At 37.2% G+C, this 20,841-nt stretch overlaps 1 protein-coding gene across 6 annotated transcripts in view; it reads right to left on the reverse strand.

Moving 5' to 3' along the window:
* Window positions 1-20,841, reverse strand: part of DMTF1 (cyclin D binding myb like transcription factor 1) — a 45,628-nt gene that overhangs the window by 22,512 nt on the left and 2,275 nt on the right. For 3 of the 6 annotated variants that reach the window (XM_043462874.1, XM_043462875.1, XM_043462876.1), the window contains 5 exons: window positions 12,866-12,988; window positions 11,389-11,505; window positions 9,688-9,810; window positions 4,867-4,961; window positions 448-562 (listed from right to left, as the gene is read on the reverse strand). In XM_043462874.1, the coding sequence (XP_043318809.1) occupies window positions 448-562; window positions 4,867-4,961; window positions 9,688-9,810; window positions 11,389-11,497 (442 nt within the window). In that variant the 5' untranslated portion in view covers window positions 11,498-11,505; window positions 12,866-12,988. Of the gene's footprint in view, window positions 1-447; window positions 563-4,866; window positions 4,962-9,687; window positions 9,811-11,388; window positions 11,506-11,804; window positions 12,194-12,240; window positions 12,450-12,865; window positions 12,989-20,841 lie in introns of those variants that run through there. The other 3 variants (XM_043462877.1, XM_043462878.1, XM_043462879.1) reach the window with 3 other exon arrangements.

Genomic DNA, 20,841 nt, shown 5'->3' on the forward strand with positions numbered 1-20,841 from the left:
TCTATTTACATATTTCTTGTTTCCTTTCCTTACTTCAGAGTGGCATATACACAACCCTCACTTTCTTGAAGTAGCTTCCTAGCAATCCTTACGAGTGCAGTAGCACTATAAACACTTACTTTAAACCTCTAAGCAACTTATCAGATCAAAGTTAGTAGAACTTTGAAAAGGTTTGACTTTCTTCTCCCATAAGCAATAACTGTATTCACTTAAATGGTAACACTGTGCATTTGTTTATAACCTACTTCATATGGGACAAGTGATCAATTATTGTAAAATGAATATTGGTTCCCCAGTCCCATTCAGAGCCAAATTTAATTCGAGTAGGTTCAAATTACTGTAACTATTCAACCATAATTATGAAGGCCCAAATTAGGATCCTTATGACTATAAGCTCTTTTTGACACTCACTTTTGCCACTGGTCACTGAAATTCAGTGTATCTTACCTTTGTTAGTTAGAGAATCCTTATCTTCTTTAGTTGTAAACCATGCTTGGCTAACTGCTGAAACCTCCTCATTACCCAAGGGAGATATTTCATCTAGTTGCTCATTCTGTAGAATCTTGAAAAGGCAAGAAAAAAGAAAAAAGAAACAAAACAAAACAGTGGCAGCTTGCTTTAACACCCAACCTGATTCACCTTTGTAATGCTAAGCATTATAAAACTCTGCTGTATCTAAAACAAATGAATTTCTAGTAACATGAAATTCATTTGTTTTAGATATAATAAAACTACACTGAATTCATAGAAAGACAAATATTTTCTTGCTTTTAAGACAGCATGAAAACAAAATTATCTTCAACAGGAAAAAAAGCCATTTGTATATTTATATGTATACAACATGGAGATGGAAATGGCAACCCACTCCACTCTTCTTGCTTGGAGAATCCACCGGCAGAGGAACCTATAGTCCATGGGGTCGCAAGAGTCGGACATGACTTAGCCACTCAACTACTACTAAGTATAAAACAAGCTCATATATAAAATAAGATGGAAATGCTGGGGTCGAGTGTCATGATATTCATGTTCTCACAGGTAGTCTGCTGCCGAAATATATGGTCATCTGTAATATAACCTGTTGATCAATCTAAAAGATTAACAGGCTAATTCAAAAGATGTTATTGCATAACTGTAGTCTGCATATTGTTTACTGACAACTTTATTTTTACATTTAGGAGGGTAGGTATTTAGAGCTGATACCTACCCTCCTAAAAGCATATTCTTTTCAAAGAACCATATGGTACTAATTTTATTATTATTGCAATAAAATAGCCTGTATTGAGAAATATAGTTAAATAAGCTTTATTAAGATATAAGTCACACATCATAAAATTCACCCTTTAAAGTATACAATTCAGTGGCTTTCAGTGTATTTATGCAGCTATCAGCAATTAGGAAGTATCTAGAAAATTCTGCAGGAACAAAGCTGTTTTTAAGAGATTTGGCTGTGGGCTAGAGAGAGCTATGGTATAAGTGAGGAAGATACGGCAACAGTGCTACCATACCAGGTATGATGAGCCTGTTATATGCAGACCAGGAGAAGAGGAGAGTCATAGGCCTAGGGACCACTCAACCCAGCTGGGTCTCTGGCCTGGATCAACTACTAAGCTACGTCACTTTCTGGAGGTAGGTCATAACAAAGATTGACTGTTTCCTGAGTAGGCAGAAACTGGATCTCTATTTTCAAGAAGATATGAAAGCATCTCACTTCAAAAAGAGAGAAGCTGTCCATGAAGAACCAAGGCACAGTGAGGAGAAAAGCCATGCCTATTGTTACCTACTATTTTTATACCTAGTGGTAATATTTTGTATTTATTAATGTGGTTTAAAAAAAAAAACCATGGGCAAAAGCTAGAAATCACTAGAACAAACAAGAAAAGTTTTATAACCCAGCATTTATGTGTCATATACAAAAAAGATTTTTTCTTTTAAAGGTTAAGAGGACCTTATAAAGCTGAGAACTTAGACTAGTCAGACAATATCCAAGGCCTCTTACATTCTGAGGATCACAATTCTGTAACATTTGATATAGGAGTTACGTATCAAGGACAACACGGAGAGCTATCAAAAGATCTTGACACATACAATACTTTTAAGAAATGCAGAAAAATCTCCTGAGATGACTTTCTCTTACGTTAACAGGTTTGTTGAAAGAATAAAATCACCATTTCCCAAAGTGAGTCTAAATATATAGCAAAGCCCACTCTATGAATCTCAGGAATAAACCTTTCATGATTAATTACTGTCTTTGGATAAACACTTAATGCCTTATGGTGCAAAATTTCCTAAAGAAGATTTACATTACTTAAACCATGTAATGTTAAACATGACGAAAATCATCAAATGAAGTAAATAATTACTAAATTCCAGCAGTTTCAACACTGTCAATCAAAGTGAGGGTATTAGGAGACTTAGGTACCTAAGAGGCTATCTATCTATACTTAGTATACAGATAGTGATTAAGTTTTTTGGTATTTTATCCCTGTTTCTCACTACTTTAGAACTTTCCAGGTGGCTCTAGTGGTAAAGAACTTGCCTGCCAATGCAGGAGACATGAGACTTGGGTTCGATCCCTGGGTTGGAAGATCCCTAGGAGGAAGAGGGCATGGCAACCTACTCCAGTATTCTTGCCTGGAGGACAGGGGAGCCTGGCTGGCTATAGTGTATAGTGTTGCAAAGAGTTGGGCATGGCTGAAGCAACTCAGTACCAGACACTTTCCTACTTTATATATAAATCTTTTCAAGTTACCCAGGCTTTGTTTAACTTACTGTTGCTTTTTCTAAATGAAGTCTTTGTGAATTGGTTGTTGGGTTTCTTATTTATCATGTATACAGGTTTAGAAATCTGAAAATAAGTATTTCACTCACTAAATACCTCTTGCAACCACAATGTACTACATACACAGGAAGCTTATTTTAGTTCCTAATTGTTTTTCAAGCTAGTCCCACCACTGGAATGGGATAAGGGGCACTAGCTATTAAACTAGGTGAAATAACTACACCTAGTTTGACACAAAGGGCACAGCAAAAATCACACTATTTCTGAACTTTAAACTGTGCTGACTTTCACTCCCAATCTAATGTTAATCTTATTTAAAAAAAAATTAGAAATTATTAGAAGTTTTTCATTCACTAAAATGGTAATAACAAACCAAGAGGTTAGTATTAGATTGTAACTCATTAACTCTTCGGAAATAATCTAAACAACCCTAAAACTTGTGTACATTGCCACTGATCAATCTGATAGTAACTAGGTTGGAAACCAAATCAGACATATGTATACAGTTATTTTCAACATGCTAAAAATGGAAGTGAGCCTACACTACAAATGAAATGAATGACAAGAACGGTTTTTAAAAATTTTTATTTAAAAAAAAAAAAAAAAATTTTTATTTCTTTTTGGCTCTCTAGTTACACTTAACAGGCTTCTTACTGCAGTGGCTTCTCCTGCCCCAGAGCAGGGCTCTAGGCTGTGAAGCTTCAGCGGTTGTGGTTCCCGGGCTCTGGAGCACAGGCTCAGCAGTTGCGGTGCAGTGGCTTACCTGCTCCACTGCACGCGGGATCTTCCTGGACCAGTGATCGAACCCATGTTTACAGCACTGGCAGGTGGATTCTTAAGCACTGGGCCACCAGGGAAGTCCTGCAAGATCCATTCTGAAGAAAGAATGTGCCCTACTGTTTCTGAGGATTTAGAAAAAATTTCTGTTCAAATTCCCCAGCCTGCCTCGAAGATGTCTGGAACATATTATGAGACTTGCTTCTCTGGAAATCCTGTCATTCTGCAACTGCTCTGAAGCTCCTCACTGCAATTCACAGTACACCCTTCTGAAACGTCCTTAGTCCCTGATATGTATCAACTTGTACCTACTTTGTAATGAGGAAGGGTCATTATGATGCTTCGCATAAGAAAATAATTGTACAATGTCTCTACTGTCTGCTAAAAAGTATTTTATTAAATGAAGAGACAGAGCAAAAGAACAATCAGCCAGAAATAAACTTACAAGTAAAACAGATTTAAGCTGCTGGCCACTGAAGAGAGCTAAGAATGATGATTGCTTTTGGCAGAAATAACACGAGACAATTAAAGAAGTTCATATAGGAAAACAGGCTAATTATTTAACCTCAACACACAGTAAAATCTATCTAGTTGTACAGGTTATCAAAAGCAACTATGACTACCACTGTTATAGTTAAAATGTATTTGAGATGACCAGCTTTCATTCACATTAGGGCAGAGAACACATGGAACCTTTCTAAATCAGTCACTACAGATAACTGCTGGGTAAAGCTTATTTTAAAAAGTTTTATATCCCAATCAATATCTCATATAACTGGTAGATAAAATTTAAAGTTATTTAACAGCTCAAAAGAGATCACTCTAGGGAGACAAAGAATGCACATTCATTATCTAGTTCAACAGATGTGAACCACTCCACAAGGAATCAGCTTTAAAATTCTATTGTTGTTTACAATTCTGAGACTCATGTGGGGACTGGAAACCTGGATGAATAATAAGTCTTACTTCCATTCTGTGATTGCTACTTTTTCAGACTCAGGGCTTCTCAGGTGGAGCTAGAGGAAAAGAACCCACCAGATGATGCAGGAGGTATAAGAGACTGGTTCAATCCCTGGGTCTGCAAGATCCTCTGGAGGAGGGCATAGCAACCCACTCCAGTATTCTTGCCTGGAGAAGCCCATGGACAGAAAGCCTGGCAGGCTACAGTCTATGGAGTTGCAGAGTCAGATATGAATGAAGAGACGGAGCACTCACGCATGTTGTCGGACAGAATCTCGTCTCATCATTTGATCACCTAAGGTTACATACGAAGGATAACATTCTTACAGCCGTACAAAGACTTACTATACCTGGATCTGTGTCACAGTTCCCTCAGCAATCTCATCATCTGCCACCTCTGTGGTTGCAGTCATGGTCACCTCAAAGCTCTGATCATTTTCTGAAACTTCAAGAAAAAGAACAGTTCATCTCCAGAGTAATAAAAGCAGGTCCTAATTATTAAAAAAATATATCCAAAGAATTAGGATGTGATCATCTAATTTCTTAACATATTCCTCGCCAATACATCCATACACCTAAGTGTGTGTGATATACACACATACCTACTTGCTTAACGAGTATCTACTGTGCACCAACGGAGAAGGCAATGGCACCCCACTCCAGTACTCTTGCCTGGAAAACCCCGTGGACAGAGGAGCCTGGTTGGCTGCAGTCCATGGGGTTGCTAAGAGTTGGACATGACTGAGCGACTTCACTTTCACTTTTCACTTTCATGCATTGGAGAAGGAAATGGCAGCCCACTCCAGTGTTCTTGCCTGGAGAATCCCAGGGACGGGGAGCCTGTTGGGCTGCCGTCTATGGGGTCGCGCAGAGTCGGACACGACTGAAGTGACTTAGCAGCAGCAGCAGCAGCGCACCTAATACATGCAAGGTACTGTTCTGGGCAACGGAGAGACAACAATAAACAAAAAACTCCCCAAATTCTGCCTTCAAGGCACTTATAGAGTCTAGGGGGAAGACAAAATTAACACAGTATTATGTTGGAAAAGTGTTAAGGAGAAAAAATGAAGTATGGGAAATGTGTTGGGAGTGGGGTCAAGTGTTTGAAATTTTAAATAGGATGCCAGGAAAAGTAACCAGGATTTGGAACAAATCAAGGAAAAGGGCTAGTCATGAAGGGATCTTGAGAGATAGCATTTAAGGCAGATGGAAAGCCAAGTGCAAAAACGTTCTGAGCACCTGCCTGGATTGTTCACAGGAATAGCAAGGACAGTTTGGCCATAGTAGACCAAACAAGATATTGTGTAGGATTTGAAGGCCACTGTAAATGAAGACTTTGGCTTTAATTCTCTTCCACTGAGGTGACCATAGTAAGATTTAGAGCAGAGGAGTGATATAAACTGAGTTTTATTTTAACAGGATCACCCTGGCTGCTAAGGGGAAAATAGCCTGAAGGACAGCCCTAGCTGGAAGGAGATCAGTGAAGAAGCTAATGTAATAATCTATTACTAGGTAAAAGGTGTGACTTGGACTAGAGTGAAGGCAAGTGAGGGTGATAAGTAGTTCAAATTGTGGATATATTTTGATGGTAGAGCCAACAGGACATGCAGATAAACCAAATAAGAAAGAAAGTAAAAAGTCAGGAATGGAATTTAAAAAGTTTTTTACCTGATCTACTGGAAGAATGTACCTACCAATAATAAAATGGGGAGAAGAGTTTAAAAAGAAGCAAGTTTAAAAATGTAGCTCAGTTTTAAACATGCTAGATGTTTAAACCCAAACACCTGGAGTTAAGAGAGGTATGGACTGGAGTAACTCGGGGGATTTAAAAGCATGAATTCTAGGGAGTAAAAACAGAAAAAAGCAATTAAGACTGAATCCTGGGTACTACTGAGATGTGGACATGTCAGCATAAGAGACTAAGAAGAAATGAACAGAGGGAAAACTAGAAAAATGCATTCCGTGGAAGCCAAGTGACAACAAGTCTGAGAGAGGAGTGATAAAAAATGTGGGGAGAGCAAGTAAGACAAAGACTAAAAAAAATCACCACTGGATTTAGCAACAAGAAAGTCTCTGGAAAAAAACTTAAAAAAAGAAAAAAAGAAGAAAAAAGAAAGTCTTTGGAGACAACATTTGTAGTATAGCATTAAAAGCTGAGAGACTGATTGGAGTGGGCTTATGGAACAAAGGAATTAGAAATGGAAGCAAGTATATGCAATTCTTCCAAGGTACTTCTGTTCTAAAGGGAAGTAGAGAAACTGAATCGGAGCCCAAAGTGAGCTAACAGGACTTTTTAAAGAAAAAACTATAGTATTTTTGTAACGCTGATGGGAATGATCCAGAAGACAAAGAAAAAACTGTTGATTCAGAAGAGAAAGGAGAGAATTCCTGCAACTATGTCCTTAAGTAGGCAAAAGGGATAGGTTCTGGTATATTGAAGGGTTGGACTTAGCTGGGTGAAAAGACAAGAATACATGGACATAGATACAAGTGGGTTTGTAAATACATTTGTAGTAGTGGAAACTTACAGAAACTATTTTCTGGCCACTTAAATTTCTCAGTAAAGTAGGAAGCAACGCTATCAGTTGAGAGTTAAAAATGTGGAAGAAGTATTGGGAGGTTTCAGAATGCATGAAACAGTCATCTTACAGTGGGAGAAAGAATACCAGATAAGTATGGTATGACTGGGAGGCAACATAAAGAACCCATTTAATGATCACAAATTTAAAATGAGAGCAGTCACCTTACTTGCGCTTTTTTCCTCCTTTTCAATTAACTATACTGGTATAGTCATAAATAGGCAGACAAACTGACCCAGGGTTGTGGTTTTGTCAAAGAAAGGTGAGGTGAGGGGAAGAAAAAAGGATCTCAGGGTAAATGCAAGACAGAGATTATAATGATTTACCATAAAAACTGAAACTCGGTAAGAAGGAAACAAGAAAACAAGTAAAGAAGAAATAACTGAAAAGTGCTAACTAAGGTCAACGGGTCCCACTGGGGCAAAGGACTGCAGACGTATTAGACAAAGTAAACTGCAAAGATAGGAATTAGTGGCAGGAAAACAAAGTCTGAAGTAGGATACAGACAGACTCCTGTAATATATACAATAGCGAGTGGTATGGGAATGACAAATAATGCAGCATGAAGAACAAAAGGAATCAGAGGCAAAGTAACTCCAATGATCATCTAAACGAATAATCACAAGAGTTTTATTTTTAAATAATTTTATTTATTTATGTATGGCTGAGATGGGACTTCATTGCTGCTCGGGGCTTTTCTCTAGTTGTGGTGTGCAGGCTTCTTACTGCAGTGGTTTCTCCTGTTGGGGAGCGCAGACCCTAGGGCACACGGGCTTTAGCAGTTGGTGGCATGTGGGTTAAGTAGTTTGGCGCACAAGCTTAGTTGCTCCATGGTATGTGGGATCTTCCCGGACCAAGGATCAAGCCCGTGTCTCCTGCATTGGCAGGCAGATTACCACTGAGCCACCAGGGAAACTCCACCAAGAGTTTTAATGATGAATAGGTAATGGAGTGAATGTGTGCAAATGACTGCAAAAAGTAGCAGCAAGTGATCTACACTGATTAACACGAGAGTTAAGAGAACTTTTAAGGCTCAGACAGATAAATGTTACTCAGTTTTATAAAGCATCTGAAGAAAACCTCAATATTAAAATTAAAGTTAAAACTTTAAAATTAATATTCATCTTCATGAAGTCCAGCATAAATGACTTGCCCATTTAATTGGTACCACATGGTGATGGATATAGGACTTCATGCTTTTGGGGACTTTTTTAAATGTAAAAACTTTCCTAAATTGATTCTATCAACCTAGTTCTTACTAGTCCAGGAAACTTAAAAGCCACTCCTCATAAATTCAGTCTTACTATAAATTAGGCTCCAGACTGTCCTCTTTACACAGTGATGCTATGACCCAACATCAAACAGTTCATGGCCTTTCATGTCAACACATCCATATTATCTTATCCAGGTAAGTGAATGAGTGTGTGAAGGATTTAGTCTTACTCCATAAAATAGAACAAAATATCAAGTGTAGATCAAACCTACAATCACATTCAAGGCACTCTAACCAAATCAATTAACAGGTCAAAATTTACATCAAGATAATCATGCAAAAATTCTGACTTAAATATTTTTATTTTATATCTTGGGGATGTAATGTTCAGCATCGTGACTACAGTTAATACTATACTTTTCTGCTCAGTTTAACAAGCAATTAACTCCAAATACAAAGTACACATCTGCTTATGAAGACATGATTTTCAACAATGAAAACCCAGTCTTAGTTCTCTTCCACTGGAAGTTCTTGGATATGGCAATACCCTCCTCTGTGCAGAGTGCGTCACCAATAGCCCTGGGCCCGAACCGCATTATTGAGGGCTGAGGTATCTATTCCAGCCTTGGAGGGCCACCACGGTTCAACAGATTCCAATATTCTTTGCTAAACAAATGAGAAATATAATCTAACATTACAGTTGGTGTGCTGTAGTCTATCACCAACAGTATTTCATCCAAAATACACCTGCTTAGAATCCAGTGTATTCTAAATGATCTTAGTGAGAATAAACTTATCAGGCTTCTACTTTCCATTTAGCCATATAACACATAAAAAGAACATAAACTAAAAGAACCAGAATGCCTGGGTAAGACATTAGACAAGTTATTAACCTCTCAGTACCTTAGTTTTCTTATTTATAACATAAGGATAAAAATACCTACTCTAGAGAGTGCCTTCTCAATGAGGGTGAATATGCTTCTTAGGAGAGGAGGTGAAAAAATCTTAACTCTCTTTATTAAGAAAGCAAGGACATACATACATACACATAGTACATTAAAAACAAAACGACAATGATACTGAAATTATAATTTCATGTGGGAGAGCATGACTATGAAGAAAATGTCTAAAAAGACTCTCAGATGGGGGATCAATTACAATAAAAGGTTGACAGATTAAACTCGGCAATATGCAAAAGTATGTAGAGCCATGCCTGGCACATAAATAAGCACTCATTAAGAGCTGATTAAAGGTTTTTTGACTAAATGAGGAGAAAAATAATGGGTCCAACTGATGGGTTAAACTGAGATGCCAGTTTAATCTCTTGCAATGTGAATTTTGATTCAGAAGGGAAGCTCTAGGTTAATACAGTGACTTACGTGGAAGTGCAACAACAGATATGCAAGGAGTGGAATCATCAATACTTTGATCATCCTCAGAAGACAGGCAAAGCCTTTTATGTGGAGGTTCAGTACTATCTTCTGAGTCTATTTCATCAGCTTCTAATGAAATAAAACAAGAACAAAAAACCTCAGAAATCTTCAAATAAAAAAGGAGGAAACATAATCGTCCACAAATAATGAATGTAAAATAATCTTATTAATTTGCTAAGTCAGAAAAAGATAGCTGTGCAAGAAGACTCACTGCCCTAACATGCCTACCTCAGCTCCACTGCTTATGACAAGGAACCGGGAGACAAGGTGGTCCTTTTTAAAACATCACACTTCTGCGCTGTGATTACCTGGCTTTCCAGATATTTCACATGTAAAGATAAAGATTGGTTATTTAATTACTCACAAATATTTACTGAATGCCTACCATCAGCTAAGTTCGAGAAACAGAACAATGAGAGACACCCTGACAGTCAAGGAGCTCATAGTACAGTGGAGATGACTGTAATTTCAAAAGTTTAATAAGAACGATGAAGGTGGAATGAAGAGGCTGTTATATGAGAAGAGAAGCATTTAATTTAGACTGGACGTGAAGGGAGGTTTCTAGAAAAGGTGTCTTGAATTTCAAAAACAAACAGAAGTCAGGGGAAAATGATTATCACTGTCAGTAGGAATAATACGTGGAGTGATACTGAGGTATGAAAAGCTTACGGTAAGTTAGGAAAATAATAACAGTTGTGAACTGCTGGAACACAGATATATGAAATGTGGCAGGAAACGAAGCTGGAAAGAAAGCTGAGATGGTGGGAAGCCTATGTGCCAAATTAAAGAACCTGAATTATATTCTAAAAATCCTGGGAAGCTTATTTAAAAAAAAAAGCTTTTGTGTACTACTGAATCATGACCACCATCATCAGCAGTTTGAAGGATAAATAAGAGGTGAGAGATCGGCTAAAAGGCTACTCATGTGGGAAATGAGAACCTGAACAAAGGAAAGGGGACCTGAGACATAGTTTGAGACATGTGAAATTTAAGGTGCCTATGAGAAACAGAATTCAGAATAAAGAGAGGTTTAAATCATTGTAGTAGCTATGCAGAAATTAAAACCAAAAATTTGAATGAAATAACCCAGGGATTAAGTACAAAGTGAAAAAAGAACACAGAACCTAGGTTGAACAAGGATAAACTTATAAAGCAAAATAAATATAAATATGGAACAGGTATAGAAATAACAAAACCACAAGCCTCAAGTCAACTAAATCTTAGTTCATTACAGATGATATTAAGTCCTATTCAAACAGTCATGTAAAATTCTCTAACACAGGTTCTAGAGAAAAACAATTCTTCTGTGTTCATTGGCAGGATTATTTCTACATTTTCTAATATACTGTATATACTGCTGGTATCAAATGGTGTCAAAGAAGAAGTGTATTTATAGTTAATCCATCATCATTAGAAATTCAACAAATTCTACTTATAAAATAGCTACAAGATTCATAAAGATAGAAATTTATGGTAAATTCAAAAAATATACAAAGTATATTTCAAAAATATAAATGTGAATTAAGGTTATCTAAGCAATAACCTCCTTTTCTACTATTCTAGACTAAACTGTCTGAGTAATAAGGTTTAAAGGTGACATGAAATCCAGAAATCCAAAAAGATTTATATGTCAGCAGGTTCTCCTACCATTATGAGGGCAATGAAGAATGAGGTTCCCGTCTGTGTCCCGAGTCAAAGTCACAGAGTCCACAGTTTCTACTGTCACTGTGTCAGAATCCTCTTCAACTGTGCTCATACTCAAATCTGTAAAAGAACAGGTTTCAGATTAGGGTTTAAAAAATCATTTCCAAATATGAACATAAAATAGCCCTCTCCAAATATATCCGCCTACAGTATTCTTTGTGTGAAACTGCAATGATGGTTCAAGTTTCAAAACTTGTTTTTTCCAAAGTTTATACCAATTACTTAAAATAATCTTCAACAATCTAAATGCAATGATTAATTAAAACTTAAAGCATTTACTTTTTAAAAAAAGTTATTTTTATAACATCCAATGAAAGACAGTCTATTCCAAGTTGTCTGACATATGAGCAAAAACTCACCACTTTTTTTAATTGGTAGCTCTGTGTTTACAGCTCTGAGCTCTGTATACTCAGGTGTTTAACTTTCGATTCTTTAGCAGAAGATCCATCACAACTTTTCTCTTAATCTAAGAATTATTTCTCTAAAACATTTTTTTACAAGTATTTGAGCTTATTACTATCTGAAAAATATGAACACTAAACAATTCTGTTACTTTTTAAATAATATTGAATAAGTACATATATCTATCATTGACCAAACTGTTTTCCTAATAGACATGGAGCTAGGCCTTCTTTTGAAATACAGAACTGAGTCTTTACCTATTATTTTACACTTTCTTTTTTTGTTGTTTAGACAAACTGAATGATCAGTACTTTAATTGCAGTATGTCATGGCTGACAGGCGGAAATGCACTGAATTGTAATCAGTGACCTAAACTGAAGTCGTTGGGCTTACCTTGTAATGTTCAATGAAGTTCTTGTCTCAACACTCAATTTTGGTCTGGTCCACATAGTCTAGTCTAGTAGTCTATTATTAGTCGCTCAGTCATGTCCGACTCTTTGCGACCCCATGGACTGTAGCCCGCCAGGCTCCTCTGTCCATGGAATTCTCCAGGCAAGAAAACTGGAGTGGGTTGCCATTCCCTTCTCCAGGGGATCTTCCCGACTCAGGGATCGATCCCTGGTCTCCCGCATTGCAGGCAGATTCTTTACCGGCTGAGCCATCTGGGAAGCCTCCAACTAAATAATACAGAGGACATAAGCCTTGATGTGTTTCAAATTAATCATTCAATATTTATTTGGTTCCTATATGTAAGATATTAGTCTATACATATAATTGCCATTTACACAAATGCATTTTTCCTTGGCAGAAAAACTTAAGAACTATTAACATTTACATGGTGAAGATCTAGTGATTTATTCAAGTTTTACTATACAAATTACTGTTTTAGAAGGACATCATTCATTTTACAATGTCAAAGATGTCATTTCCAAATTAAAGATAAATGGAGACCATGATTTAGTTATGATGAAAATTTGCAAATCATGAGGTGAGGTACCCAGAACAAAGGAATGCTTACCTAGAAAACAGATGGATCAGCTATAGCCCTTCCCACAGAATCCAGATGCCTTCCCTTAGCCACCAGCATCACTTTCATGTTATCCAGATTGTTTCTCCCCCATGTTCCTACCTCTGCAACACTCTGAAAAAGCAATAGCATTACACAATAACACTTATTGAGAACAAACAACTGTCTGCTAGCAGTATGCTGATGACAATTTAGCTTCTGGCCTCTGTGATGTCTCAAGTAGAAGAGGAAGGACCAACCCAGAATTCTTTAAGCAGTGCTTTTGGAAATCAGCCTCTAAAACTATTCTCCAATGAAGAACAGAAATGATAGGATCCTATGCCTACTACGTCAGTTTACATGTGGTTTCTCAACCTAAGTTGCCCCTCATTAGGCAGTCAAGCTTTCTTGGAAAAAAACAAGTTGAACTATACCAGTGGTTCTATGAACTGTAGACATGGGTACATGTAACTCGATCCAGGGAGTACACTAACCACCAGTACCACAAGTATTACCAATAACTGTTATTTTTTTCTTTGTAATAATTAGCACCTCTCTTTATATGTAGTACTATATTTCATCTTAAAGTATTAAAAACCATACACTATCTGTTAACTCTGCCTAGGGATTTGTGGGAAAAAGAAATCCTAAACAATCAGGCCAGAAAATGTACATTATAAACAAACTTTTCAATGTAATATGAAATTTACAAAATTTGCATCGACTGACTTTTAAAGGATTTTTTAATAGGATTCTCATCTTCATCCCAAAGGATCAACCAAAAATTAAAAAGCATACTAAGATTTTAGGTTTAAGGGGATGCAAAACCAATAATTAAATTTCTCATTTTTGCAGTATTTTAATTAGAACTCCTCTCCAGGATGGGTATCTTTAAGAACTGCTATACATAAACGAGTCTGCAGTGCAACAGGTACAGATCCTGCTAGAGAAACATCCAGTAAGTTAATAGATTTCATGTTGTTCTCATTTCTGAATCCATTAAAAACTTCTTAAAAGCTGGTTTGTACCTACTCCAGAAGACGGAAAAATGAAATGTTAAAAAAAGTTAAAATCATCCATAAACTTTCCAAAATTATAATTCACTCTCAACATGTTTATGAGACTATACCATAGAAGCACTTTTATATCCTGCATTGAAAACTGTGAAGGAAGCCAAGCTAGGTATTTAACTGAGGTTTTTCTGTACTCTTTAAAAAGTTATTAGATCAAAGAATAACAAAATAAACTCTTAAATCATACTGCAGTCTATTTTGCAGAAGGGATGTGCAAATTTATAGTCCAACCATTTAGATGTAAAGTCTACTCCTTGTAACCTTGCCAGTACTTTTATTAAAAAAGAAACAACAAAGTAAAAACAAACAAAAAAGCACAATTGTTCATTTGATAAGTGCAAATTTGTTACTGGCTTAGAATTTTAATGAATGTGATCTGAGGACCCAAGTTAATCTGAAACTCTGAGAAGAAAAAAAAAGTGACAACAGAACACGGAAAAGGGAGTCTGAAATAGCCAGATAGGAGCTTTATCATTCTTGATATCTATGTTATCAAAATTGAGGTGATCCCAAACAGTGTGCTAGCTTTAAAGCAGGAATCTAGGTTCATTTTTAAAAGTTTGGTAATTCATGTTGGAGACAAGTAAATGGGTCCACAATGCTTTACAAATTAATTAGCACATCTGTTCAATCAACAAATATATATCACATTCTCAATGTGTGAGACACTCTAAGACAGTCGCAACTTTTTTAAACCCCCAAAATATAAGCTCTTGACTCATTTTCCTGGGGTTTTCCCCTTCTTGTAGTGAGAGCTACATGGTCTATATTTATTAGTATTTAAGAAACTCCTCTAATTTTCTTTTTTAGGTTAACAGATTTACATGGTTCAAAATTCAAAGGTAATGGTGAACCCTTCTTTCCCCTCTAGTTCCCCAGTCACCTAGATGCCTTTCATGGAGGTAAAGAACGCTGTTGATTTCTCATGCCTCCTTCCAGTTACTTTATGTAAGAAAATACATCTCCCTCTCTGGGGCTTCCCTGGTGGTTCAGACAGTAAAGAATCTGCTTGCAATGCAGGAGACCTGGGTTGGGAAGATATACTGGAGGAGGAAATGACAACCGACTCCAGTATTCTTGCCTGGAGAGCTAGTCCACGGGGTTACAAAGAGTTGAACACAACTGAGTGACCCACATACACATCCCTTCCTGTTGCATATATTTTACAGAAATACTATCATCCTACAAATACTGAACCTTACTTATCTCAGTGGCTACTTGACACTGCCTCAACAGCAAGATGAAGAGATACCATTTCAAGTGCATGACTGCAAGCCAGCCAACAGATTAACAGCCAAGTCTTCAATGTGGGACCTGACTTGGCTGGGTGGGAGTGGAGTAAAAAAGAAAGCCACCATGCAGGGGCTTTTGTGCAAGAGAGTGGCTGAATTTAAGACTGGAGGAAAAGGCATGGGCATGTTTCACAAGGCCTTACAAATTCTTGGACTGTTTTAAATTGGGAAATATAATTTACATTTTAAAAAGATCATTCAGATTGTAACATGGAGGACAGATAAGGGAGTAAGTCATGAGACAAGCAGTTGTCTAAGAAATGACTGTCACAATAGGTGGCAGAAATGAAAGGAGTCTGGACAGAGGATTTATTTTGGAGGCAGTGTTGACAGGATTTGCTGAAAGATTAAAAAACAGGAGCTATTTCAAGATGATTCCTAAGCTTCTGGCTTGAATAGCTGAGTTTTGGGGCACTAAAATATATTTTATTAAGTATTTTATTACTGTTAATATCAACAAATTAAGATATAAGGCACCAAATGAAGATGCCAAGTTACCAGTTGGAAGCTGTGATTCAACAGGCAAGAATTAGATAATGATAAATGAGTTCGTGGCATGCAAACAGGAGAGATAAGATCAACTAGAGAAGTTAGAGAAGACAGCCCAGTACTACTGGAAAGTCAAGCAATACACAAGCAAGTAAAGGAGACCGAGAAGGACCAGCCAGGATATAGGAAGAAAATGAGAGAGATTCAAAGAGCACTCAGTAGTTGACTGTTAAACACTGCTGAGAGGGTAAGATGGAGAAGTGACTACTTGATTCAGCAATACTGAGAACACTGGTCATCTACTGGGATACAGAGAACTGTAAGTATAGAAGGTAATGCAAAACAGGTCTACAAGGCTTAGCTTTCAAGTTAAGTAGACACTGCTGATGGTAGAGTCAAGAGAGCTGTTATTTATAGGAAGAATACATCTGTATCTTAGTATAACTATTAGACTAAGTGAAAAATACTGGTGAATAAATCAACTTATGAAAGTAAGGTACAAAGCTGAGTAATTTAGTGCTTTGTATTGTAATCATTATGCATGAAACTATGCCTAAATTGAAAACCCATTCTCCACTTGGTTTATCAGGGAAATGTATCAGCAATATAGCTAATATCAAATTTTGGGGGCAAATAAACACATACCATCATCCCATTTAGATCTTCCCTTCTTTCTCTAAAATGGGTTATACCATGTGTACTGTTTTACCAACTGTGAGAACTTGAAAAAAATTTTAACATCCATTTTTAATTGGTGAAATGGCATTTTGGCATGCTTCCATCACTTGGGGGGCATCTGAAACAATACTTCAGTAAAATCAAGAATACCTGAAATGTGGTACAAAACATTTTTATAATACTTACATTTAAATGAGAAATGTATTTGTTTACATTTATAGCTCCCAATGAACATGATGACCCTAATCAATGTAAAACCAAAAAAACCCGCTATTCTTGAATTTGTTATTTTACAATTTAAGGAAATGAGTCCTTCATTCTACTCCAGTTCTGTATGATGTCAAGTTTATTTATTGGATTATCTTAAACTAGTTATTTCCATCAATTAAACCTACATAATTGTCCTGATTTACTGGGCAATTATCAAATCACTCTCTTGTGGGGACACACTGCTCCCTTCTCCTGGTGTACACAAGGTTTTCTTTGTGCCCTCCAAGAATTTGTTTCCCCAGTCCTGTGGAAGTTCTGTAATTTAATCCCACTGGCCTCCCAAGTCAAATTCCCTAGGGGGTTCTCAGATTTCCCCAGGTTGGGAAATCTGTTGTGGGTCCTAGAACTTTCTTAACAGTACGAGAATTTCTCTGGTATAATTGTTCTGCAGTTTGTGGGTCGTCTGCTCAGTGGCTCTGTGGTGCGACTGATGGTGACCTCCTCTAAGAGAACTTATGCAACAGGCTGTGACTTGCCTGTGAGTGTCCAGGAGTCTGGGTGACAGTTTGGCCTTAGGCCAAACAACAGGGAGGGAATACAGCCCTGCCCATCAACAGAAAATTGGATTAAAGATTTATTGAGCATGGAAAAGACTCTGATGCTGGGAGAGAGGGCAGGAGGAAAGGAGACAAGAGGATGAGATAGGTTGGATGGCATTACCAACTCAATGGACATGAGTTTGAGCAAGCTCCGGCAGTTAGTGATGGACAGGGAAGCCTGGTGTGCTGCAGTCGATGGGATCGCAAAGAGTCAAACACAACTGAGCAACTTAACTGAAGTATCAAATCTTCTAAAAACTAGATCAAACCAAGAAAAGTGGCATTTCTTCCTAGTTTTGTAGAAAAATGTCACTGATTCCCAAGCACAGTACTCAAGTTTAAGGTGGGAAGGGTATCAAACATTAGTAGAGATCACTAGAAGTAGAGCTAACATTTGCTGACCCTTCAATCTTGAAGTTATGATTCCACATTACAAGATGGGATGAGACTACATGGCATGAAAAATATTACAATAGTTTTGCAGCAGGAAATCAGGCAAGCTACAGAACATAAAAGCACCAGAATTTTATTGGATGAGGCAAAGACTGAGAAACAGTAGCTGAGACAAAGTTTCTGGGATAATCAACTAATAATGCAGTAAGGACACATTTTTTCAAATGTCTTTTTTCCTGTCCCAACATAAGAAAATCACTCATTTTACTATTCTGTGTGATGATGTTCCAAATTTTTGTGATGTTTATTGCTTTAAATAATACCTATTATATCTTTTGTAACTATTTTGCACTGACTTTCCAATATTACTAGTTAACTCTTTTTTTTTTTTACTAGTTAACTCTTTCATAGCACTTTATTTGGGTACATAGTACCCAAACTTATCTAAGCATTAACTTATTACTGAACATTTTTGTTTTCAAGGTCTTGCTCTTATAGACTATTTTGGCCACTATAAGACCTGGTGATAGGTAACTAACACCTTAGGAAATGCTTACATGGGGATTTGCTTAGTAACATATAATAATTTGAAAAATGTTTAAAAAATTTTTATTTTGAAAGAATGAAAAATCTGCTAAATAGAAAGTGTTAGTGGAAGAGAATAGGTAACAAATTCCTACATCCTGAACAAGGGTACATAGAAGGATGTCAGAAAACAGACAACACCACAGAATAACATCTTAAATAATGATTTTATTAAAAATGGGAATGGGGAACACTTCATGGTTGATGTTGAGTGCTTTGAACTATGGTCCCAGGCCCCTGGGGATTTGTTCTTTATACTTTGTGTAAAGTGTGAGAAGCAGAGCTGTAAATGAACATAAGGCATACTGAATTATGGTAGCTAACTAATGTTCATTATGGCTTTGTTTTAAGGTAATACCATAAAATGTCAATAAAGATATTACTGGGATTTATTATAAAAGGCTTTGTTTAAGATGTTGACTTCAATTACCAACCACTGGAAACAGTGACATTATTAGAGTAAAAGAAAATTACTTGGTAGTAATCATTCATTTCATGGTGCACCACTTCATACCTTGCTTGGCAATATAATCATACCATTTATTAAAAAGCAAAAACGTCTTTCACCCAGTGCATGATTTAAGAGCTAATATAATGTGTATTTGGCTACATTTTAAGATTTTTGTCCATTCAAAACTGAGTCCTTTATGTTAAGCATCATGAGAAGCTCTTTAAAGGGAGTACATTAAATTATCACTTTAGAGTGTATCTAAATATAAATATCTAACTCTCCAGGTTTCTCTGTCCACAGGGATTCTCCAGGCAAGAATACTAAATATTGTGGCTCAGCTGGTAAAGAATCCACCTGCAATGCAGGAGATCTGTGTTCAATCCCTCGGTTGGGAAGATCTCCTGGAGAAGGAAAGGTACCCGCTCCAGTATTCTGGCTTGGAGAATTCCATGGGGTCGAAAAGAGTCAGACATGAGTGAGCAACTTTCAGGCTTCCCTGGTGGCTCAGAGGGTAAAGAGTCTGCCTGCAATGAGGGAGACCTGGGTTTAATCCCTGGGTTGGGAAGATCCCCTGGAGGAGGGCATGGCAATCTACTCCAGCATTCTTGCCTGAAGAATCGAACAGATGAGCCTGGAGTGTTAGTCCATGGGGTTGCAGAGTCCCTTGTGGCTCAGCTGGTAAGGAATCCACATGCAATGCAGGAGGACCTAGGTTTGATCCCTTGGTTGGGAAGATCCCCTAGAGAAGGGAAAGGCTACCCACTGCAGTATTCTGGCCTGAAGAAGTCCACGGACTTTCGCTTTCCCTTAGATTAAGTATATCAACACACTGAAGCTGCTTTTTAAACCACACTTCTTCAACAAATACAAAACTACGTGGATAGTAAATAAGTCTAATAAGCATTTCATTTGATGCATTAACACCTAATGGTCAAAAAAGATAACCAGGTGCTTGAAAGAATGGCCTGACAACAGGGTGCACACAACTAAAGCGCAGCTTAAAAATATGGGATAAGGTTAACATCCCTCCCATATACCCACCAAACAAACAAAAAAAACAAGTTAAATTGCTCATAGAGGGCTCTCCAGTGTGCTTTCTCATGACAACTTTCTGCTATTGAGTCATGGAATGGGATCTTTCCATAAACTTGAAAAAGAAGACACGATAATCAGGCTCCTTCTTTTATTTAAGTTTACCATTTACCTTTCTGAAATCAAAACAAAGACAAAACATATTTGTGACTTCTATTACAAGCATCTTCTTCACAAAAGGAAAAAAAAACGAAGGGAGAAAAAGATAGGAAAGCAAATAAATACCACATACATTTCATAACTGCATGTTATTAATCATACTTAAGACTCTTGGCAATAGGTTTTTCATTTTCTCAGGTCATTGCATATTATCTGAGGACAGAAAAGGCTTTGGAACTCAAAGCATTTAGAAGCAAACCAATTCCTAAGGAATCCTTTTGTGGGGGGGGGGGTGCTAAAAATGATGATGTTAAGAGAAAACTATTAAAAAAGAAAATCCCACTTTGAGAAAGCAGGCTAATGCTGCTGCTGCTAAGTTGCTTCAGTCGTGTCCAACTGTACAACCCCATAGACGGCAGCCCACCAGGCTCCCCCGTCCATGGGATTCTCCAGGCAAGAGTACTGGAGTGGGCTGCCGTTGCCTTCTCCAAGCAGATGCTACATATGATATTAAAAAACTGGAATTCTTCCTAATTACTGTTTTAAAGTTTTGATGTTTTTACAAGAATACACACTTTCCAATCCCCTCAAAATTTTAACATCTATGTACCAGGCTGTAAGTTCCCAGACACTGGGTTCACATTAACTAATTCATTGTCACAAATGTTAACTTAAGCCAACGTTCTTAATGGAGCATGAAGAAAACAACTTTAAAACAATATTTTCAGGAAACACTTTTATTACAACATCAATAAAAATTAGGGTCTATAGTTGTTGGATAAAGTGAGCAGAAAGATAAACATGAGCGAAAGGTAAGGTCTACTTTTGCTGTTTTTACTTCTATATTAACTACTAAGGTCTAGCTAACCTTACAATTACACTTCTCTCTCCTGCTGCGGTGGAGGTGAAATGAGATAATTTTTCTCCATCTTAAAAAAGCCTGTAAAAGAAGAAAACTTGGTGGGGGGGGGGGGGTGGGCTATAAAGAGGACAACTACCTTTTTGGGGGAGGGGATAGAATTCTCTA

The sequence above is a fragment of the Cervus canadensis genome, chromosome 3 (assembly GCF_019320065.1).
Source record: "Cervus canadensis isolate Bull #8, Minnesota chromosome 3, ASM1932006v1, whole genome shotgun sequence".
NCBI classification, from domain to species: domain Eukaryota; kingdom Metazoa; phylum Chordata; class Mammalia; order Artiodactyla; family Cervidae; genus Cervus; species Cervus canadensis.